This window comes from Macrobrachium rosenbergii, chromosome 57, assembly GCF_040412425.1.
Source record: "Macrobrachium rosenbergii isolate ZJJX-2024 chromosome 57, ASM4041242v1, whole genome shotgun sequence".
In the NCBI taxonomy this organism is placed as follows: Eukaryota; Metazoa; Arthropoda; class Malacostraca; order Decapoda; family Palaemonidae; genus Macrobrachium; species Macrobrachium rosenbergii.
In genome coordinates, this window is record NC_089797.1 from 765,001 (window position 1) to 773,326 (window position 8,326).

General features: G+C 37.2%; 1 protein-coding gene across 2 annotated transcripts in view; it reads left to right on the forward strand.

Annotated features, from left to right (window-relative positions):
• Window positions 1-8,326, forward strand: part of LOC136837015 (uncharacterized) — a 126,512-nt gene that overhangs the window by 113,937 nt on the left and 4,249 nt on the right. For both annotated transcript variants that reach the window (XM_067101557.1, XM_067101558.1), the window contains one exon: window positions 7,786-7,933. In XM_067101557.1, coding sequence (XP_066957658.1) covers window positions 7,786-7,798 — 13 coding nt within the window. In that variant the 3' untranslated portion in view covers window positions 7,799-7,933. The remainder of the gene's footprint in view (window positions 1-7,785; window positions 7,934-8,326) is intronic.

Sequence of the window (8,326 nt, forward strand, 5' to 3'; positions counted from 1 at the left end):
TAGTATTGCACCAGCACCGTTTTTTTTCCATGCCCCTAGGTTAGGTTAAGTTAGGTTGGGTTAGGCTATGTTAGATTAGTAGTTCTAAGGTAATTTAAGTCTGGGAAACATGAGATTATTCAGGGAAAGGTATCGGTACTCGGTAACGTCTCGGGAAAATGCGGACCTGTTAGAATGATGTCAGTCTTGTAATGTTTGTGATGTCACAGCCAGTTGCCCGCATGGTTAATTACTGTCTCCAATATATGTAATTGACTGATGAGATATAAAAAATTTGCTAATGGCGTTAATGTTAAGAATTGACAGTACTTCATTTGGTATCATTAAAGAAAGATTGTATTACGTGGGTAAGCGTCCGCATTGTACTAGAGCAGTTAGGAAAACAACCGTCGCGTTGCATTTGAATAAAATTGGTCGTTTTCACAGTACTTCGGGCCTTTAAAGAACCCATGGCTGCTTGCCCCAAGCAGAGGATGTTTGCTGCCATTTTGTTGCAGATAAACGTGCCCTCTTGTTCCCTAATTTTTTATCAGAATTCTAAAAAGATATATCAAACATACGATCACCATTTTCCGCTTGATAATCGCCTTCCTGATATAGGGACCCACAAATCGCCGGCCTTGAACTCACGGGTTACGTAACCATCATCGAAAACCGAATATTTCTAACATAAATTATTTTTTCATCCTTCGTGACCAAGTGGCTTTTTTCGCCGTAATTAAATGAAGTCCTCGGTATGAAATATGCCCCGAATCGGGAGCCTAATGGGATTAGGTCACGCAGAGACACTCGGCGGATCTCCTTTGAGGAGCCTCGAAGTAGGATCTGGTCCTCTTTGGAATTTATATTCAGGAAGCGAATAGGATCGCCTTGAAGTAAAATGGAGTTGCGTAGGAATCGATCCCGTGTGTTCCATTGCTAAAACCTTGAGAATGCTTTGATTTTATGTTTACAAAGGATATTAATTCCCCTCTGTTTATATAGAAATTGCTAATTTGACTCCTACTTTGATATTGAATCCCAATACATAATAATGGTTCGCCCTCCTATATTTTAATTTTATTCACTTCCAGCTGATTCTCACATTTATAGAGTGCTTGTCTACTCTTAGTACAGATTATCCTCCATTTATTTAGAATCTCCGCTTATTTGTAATATGGAATCCTACTCCCTCTACATTGATTACCCTCATTTATATAGATTATCCTCCATTTATATAGAATCCCCTCTTATAATATGGTATCAAACTCCCTTTACATTGATTACCCTCAATTTATATAGATTATCCTCCATTTATTTAGAATCCTCTCTTATTTATAATATGGAATCCTACTCCTTTTTGCATAGATTACCCTCATTTTATATAAATTATCCTCCATTTATTGAGGATTCCCTCTTACGTATAATATGGAATCCTACTCGCTTTACATAGATGACCCTCATTTTATATAGATTATCCTCCATTTATTTAAAATCCCCTTTTATTTATAATATGGAATCCTACTCCTTATACATAGATTACCCTCATTTGATAGAGATTAACCTCCATTTATTTAGAATCCTCTCATTTATAATATGGAATCCTACTCCCTTTACATTGATTACTCTCATTTTATATAGATTATCCTCCATTTATATAGAATCCCCTCTTATAATATGGAATCCTACTCCCTGTGTATTGATTACCTTCATTTTATATAGATTATCCTCCATTTATTTAGAATCCACTCTTATTTATATGGAATCCTACTCCATTTACATTGATTACCCTCATTTATATAGATTATCCTCCATTTATATAGAATCCCCTCTTATTTATGATATGATATAGTTACATTGAATCATTTTTATACAGAATATCCTCCATTTATTTAGGATCCCCTTTATTTATAATATGGAATCCTACTCTCGTTACATTGATTACCCTCATTTATATAGATTCTCCTTTAGCTGATTCTTATATTTTTACATTGCTCGTCCCCACTTAATATAGATTAACCCCCTTTTATCAAGATTCCCCTTTTATTTATAGCATGGAATCCTGCTCTTATCTAGATTCCCCTTTTATTTATAACATGGAATCCTACACTTATCTAGATTCCCCTTTTATTTACAGCATGGAATCCTACTCTTATCTAGATTCCCCTTTTATTTATAGCATGGAATCCTACACTTATCTAGATTCCCCTTTTATTTATAGCATGGAATCCTACTCTTATCTAGATTCCCCTTTTATTTATAGCATGGAATCCTACTCTTATCTAGATTCCCTTTTTATTTATAGCATGGAATCCTACTCTTATCTAGATTCCCTTTTTATTTATAGCATGGAATCCTACTCTTATCTAGATTCCCCTTTTATTTATAGCATGGAATCCTACACTTATCTAGATTCCCCTTTTATTTATAGCATGGAATCCTACACTTATCTAGATTCCCCTTTTATTTATAGCATGGAATCCTACACTTATCTAGATTCCCCTTTTATTTATAGCATGAAATCCTATTCGCTTTATCTAGATCACTTCATTTTATGCATTGTCCTCAATGTTAATAATGCCTTGCGCAAGATTGAAAATAAAATACATAAAAAAACTGTGTACATTTGTATTCATGGAGAAATGAAATGTATGAAAAGTAATTGTATGAAACATTTTTATACATGTAACCATGATATGTATGAAATGCAGTGTATAAAATCTCCTGTTGTTATACATGCAACAATGAAAGTCTAAACGTAAAAAAATAGTATGTATAATATTCAATACAATGTATTTGAAAATAACACCACATTCCATTCATATTATTGCAAAGTTATATCGTCCCAACTACGCATGCGCGAAGAGTGACGTCATACACATAAACAAGCTTAATGCCGGGCAAAAGGATATTTCATGACCTTTGCAACATGATGGAAAACTTGACGTGTTCTCCATAACTTTCCCCTAACGCTAAGTAAACTTGCTTTTTTCTGAATGGAGCATGAAAAAGAAATTGAACATTCCGGAAAATTGGCGAATTTTACGAGGGATAAACAAACACGCCAATTTTTTTTATGGTAAAGTTTATATTTGCAACGACACGCCATTTTGCGTGCGCGGGAATACCTCTGATGACATGTCTTGGAAACTGGTTTTAGAGAGATAACGGTTCTCCGTTTTGCAGAATTGGAGTTTGAACGAGCAGGACGTCGATTTTCTTTGAGGATATTTGTAAAATTATACTGAGGCCAAAAATAGTCCAAGGGCAAATCACTTTAACAAAATACATCGTTATTGTCTTAAAATATTCAAAGCGGTTTATTTTCTTCTTGGGAACTTAGATGACAGAACAGATTCCAGAGGGGTTATTAGGCCAGAACGTTTGAACAAATCACTCCAATATTTTTTAAAGGATTCAAAACAGTTTTATCTTCTATGGAAGCTAAAAGAAACGTGAATATATTCCAAAATAATTTAATATGCATTTGTGTAATAGACATCAACTGTCAAAAATTCGTCTCTTCTGAATCACATTCCCACAAATTCAAAGCTCCAAGAATCAATATTTTATTCCATCAGCGATTTTTATACATAAAAAAATTATAGAATGGGGCTGCAGACCTTATAACCCAAGCCAATTGATGCCTTTCACCTTATGCAAAGTAGCAACGACAGACATCATTTCCCCAGGGCGGTAGTGTCGACAGTGCACCTCACTTGGTGCGCTGTAGGTATTAATCAAAGGTATTTGAGGCGTCCCTTCGGCCCCTAGCTGCAACCTCTTTCATTCCTTTTACCGTACCTCCGTTCATATTCTCTTCCTTCCATCTGACTTTCCACCCTCTCAAACAATTGATTCATAGCGCAACTGAGAGGTTTTCCTCCCGTTACGCCTTTCAAACCTTCTTACTGTCAATTTCCGTTTCAACGCTGAATGGCCCCGTAGGTCCCAGCGATTGGGCTTTAGGCTAATTTCTGTATTCTATCTAACTGGGTATCTATCTATCTATCTGTCTATCTATCAGTCTATTATTTCTTGTTGCAATTGTGGGCGTTTCTCCTAATTCCAACTTTAGCTCCTTTTACTTCATCATCTTGATTTTCTGATCTCTTAATCTCGCTGTCCAACCACTCCAACTGCGCCTTTTCCCTCTCAGAACCGCTGCTGAATGACCCAGTGCTTGACTCGAAACCCCAATTTTCGTGAATCCAGTCCCGTACGACTCTGCGACATAAACCGCAAGTTTCTGGAAATGAATCAGACTTAACGTCACTTCTACTCACTCATTTCGTATTTAAGCTCACCTGATCTACAACTCTTCGCGAAAAAAAATATATCGCATTTATTCCCGCCCTTCTGGCCTCTTCCTAAAGCGACGCACTTGACACCTGCAGCAATTTCCGAAAGAAATCCTCTATAGAGTGCCGTGAGGAGAGTCATAATTCTTCACGCGTCACGGAATTACCTGGGAAGGTACGTTATATTCTACGGCGCTATTCCGCGGGTAATGTCTCTCGCCAGGACACACTAGATTAGTGGGGCCTGTATCTCCAACGCAAAGTGGGGAATATAACGCGACTATTATTATTATTATTATTATTATTAATATTATTATTATTATTATTATTATTATTATTATTATTATTATTATTCAGAAGATGAAGAACCCTATTCATATGGAAACAAATTAAACCAAAAGAATATCGATTATTCATTATTATCCAATTATTATTATTATTAATTATTATTACTCAGAAGATGAAGAACCCTATTCATATGAAACAAGCCCACCACAGAATCGACTTGAAAACAAAGAATAAGTCGGAAAGAAGTGAGAACTACTACAAATTCCTGAAGGTAGAAGATTTTCAGGATTTTCAAGAGGTAGCAAATTCCCTTCCAAGGAATGAGGTTGAAGCCACAACCTTCGATTTTCTGCAAATTGTCCAGTAGATCTCGTGTGAGTGACAGCCCAGGAGTCAAGAAGTGACTGAGGAAAGAAGGAATTGGAATTTGACATAAAATGAGGATGATAGGAAATGAAGACTTGGAAGTTGGAGTAAGCCGTGTAACAAGAGAGGAGCTGGAAAGACAAGACGGGCACTCGAATTTGCCCGTAATTCTCTCGCTTTTAAACAGTGCTGCCAGATCGAACAGTCCAAGGCAGGCAGTCTGTGGCGTTTTCATAAGAGTAAATTACGCTCATTAAAAAAAAGGAATATTTTATTCATGTGACGTGATTAACCGGTATGAATTTCGTTTATTTTACAAAAAGTACTTTCGTAAAACAAGAAATATCTTTTCCTGGTCGTAAATCAGTTTATTATGATTACCTGTTCATGTATAATGTTTAATTTCAGTTTTATAACAGATATACAAAGGCCCAGATTAAGTGTGTATTTCTGGCCCATAACATTTTAAGCCAGTACATTTTTTTTAGTGTAAAGTAGACAAAAAAAACTAAATACTAGTCATAACACATTCTAATTTTGTTTCAGGCAACAAATTATTTGAAGTATATATTCCATGACCCGATGAATTTATTATAAAAGCCTGCGGATTAAGAAATTTCCCACGTAAAACCTTGAATATATACTTCCAGGAACGTAAAAATAATGCATCAAAGGCTGGGAGATTAAGGTATTCTTTCCAAGAAGCTTAAAAATATCTCTGGGAACTTCAAAATAATGCACCGAAGGCTGAAGTTATCAATACACCTCAGACGTTGTGTTTCTCTCTCTCCATTATTCGAGGGAAAGGTAATTTTCTCGAGGCATGTACCCCCTTGACAAGAATTCGATAATGGGCCCGTACCCCCTCCAGTGAAAGGCATTCTCTCGGCCCCTTTCGGGTGGATAAAAATAGAAACAAATTAAGGGCCAGGGAGGAGTTGTTTGGAAGCTTCTGTCAGTAAGGCAGGACCTAGGAGATCGAAGACCTAAACTACTGTTATTATTATTCCGAAGATGAACGCCATTCGTATGGAACAAGCCCACCAAAGGGGCCATTGATTTGAAATGCAACCTTCCAAAGAATAGCCTATATGATTCTTATTAGGAAGTAAGAGAAGGTAAAGGGAAGTACAGAAAGATCTAACTTATTAAAATAAGAAAAAAATGTTAATAAATTAATATACAGATGAAAATGTGTTAAAATGCTAAGAGAATAGCATCAGGGTAGTAATGCATTGCAGCGTCGCTTGAAAACCATTAAAGGAGGACGAGATTCCTGGATCAAGGATATCGGAAAGCTCAAACTGACACAAGCTGCTTGAGGGAGGCCGTGACGTCACAAAGGGCCTATTATGTAATTATCCCAGGCCTATTGTATTCACCTCTTTTTTGCTGTATTTATAATTTTTTTTATTCATCTTTGAGAGGGCAAGAATGTGATTGGTGAGCAAGTCTTTAGAAATTTCTAATTATTGGCTAAATATATATTTTTTGTACGAATTAGGTCTGATAACTTTTGAGACTACCACAGAACTTTCTTAATGGGTTGTTGGGATAAACGTGTCTGCAATTATCGGTAATGAAATTTGTCATATCTTGGCTGGTTTTGTTGTAGTTTCTTTAATATTTCACATGGTGAATTTTGTCCAGTAGATAAAATGCATCATTCCCACTCTCCATCATTTGCGTTCTAGTGTGCAACAGAATTATGTGATCGCATTTGTTTTGTCATGATTTTATAAGCATCACTGAATTGTAAACAGTCAAGAGACTCTTCTTCTTTCTCTGCATCTTTTCCCACTTCTATTTGGGGTCGATTTTTCCGGCAGCTCTCCTCCTCCACCTGGCTCGGTCGAACACATTGTCCTCTGACAGTTGTTTGTCTGTCAGGTCTTCTCTATTTACATCAAACAGTCAAGAGACTCTTCTTCTTTCTCTGCATCTTTTCCCACTTCTATTTGGGGTCGATTTTTCCGGCAGCTCTCCTCCTCCACCTGGCTCGGTCGAACGCATTGTCCTCTGACAGTTGTTTGTCTGTCAGGTCTTCTCTATTTACATCAAAAGTCAAGAGACATGTTTACTCAAATCGACTAACTAAAAGATACAGCCCTTGGGAAATTTTAACTAATTACAGGACATTTCAGGTGTTCGGGAAAATTATATTTGTCAACTTCATTTAAACAGGTTTTTAGTTTTCTGTAATAGAAAACTTATTGTACCGGCTTTGACTGTCCGTCTGCACTCAGGTCTTAAAAACCACAGAGGCTAGAGGGCTGCAAATTGGTATGTTAATCATCCACCCTCCAGTCATCAAACATACCAAATTGCAGCCCTCTAGCCTAGTAGTTTTTATTTTATGTAAGTTTAAAGTTAGCCATAATCATGCTTCTGGCAATGGTAAAGGATAGGCCAACACCGGGCGCTAGTTAAAGTTTCATGGGCCGCGGCTTGTACAGCATTATACCGAGACCACTGAAAGATAGATCTCTTTTCAGTGGCCTTGATTATACGACGTACAGAAAACTCGGTTGCGCAGAAGAAACTTCGGTGTATTTTTTACTTTGTTTTCATTCTACTTCCAATATTCGTCTTGCAATACTGCTGAATGAATCCGTTACTTCATCACTTAGTGTAGCTCCATTTTTGGGTCTAAGATACATTATCAATTATTACAACTGCATTTGATTTCTCTGCCTTATTGACGTTCGTGGTTTTATCACTTTTAGGCTAGTCAAGGGATTCCTAACTAGGGAAATAAATCTTATCAGGAAGTTTTAATACAGTTTATCTTGTGTCTGTATGTCTCCCCTCTCATCATTCTTTGTCACTGATTCTTTCTTGTCTTTTGCAGGATTTGTTGCTGAGATGTTGTCTTAAATCTGGCAAGTCCTTTTCACCCAGTGGTCTGCATCAAATCCTGAGATGACTGTACTGAACGGAAGCTGACTGATGAACAAGAACCGACCATATTGCAGGGGGCTCCAAAAAAGGCCTGAATGGTAAGCCTTGGGTGTTTTTGGGGGGTCAAATGGACTTTTTCTTAAAACTGAGAAAATGCATTCTATTGGCAAGCAATTGATCAATTGCAGGGGGCTCCAAAAAAAGGCCCCAGTTGCAGGGGGCTCCAAGGAAGGACCGAATTGTAAGGCCTTGGGTGTTTTTGGGGCATCAAATGGACTTTTCCATCAAACTAAGAAAATGCTGCCCATTGGCAAGCAATTGATCACTATGCATGAAAAGTGGCCACATTTGGACAATTGATTGTGATCAGACCATATTACAGGGGTCCCAAAAAAGGCCTTAGGTGTTTTTGGGGTGTCAAACGGACTTTTCCATAAAACTAAGAAAATGCAGCCTGTTGGCAAGCAACTGATCACTATGCATGAAAAACG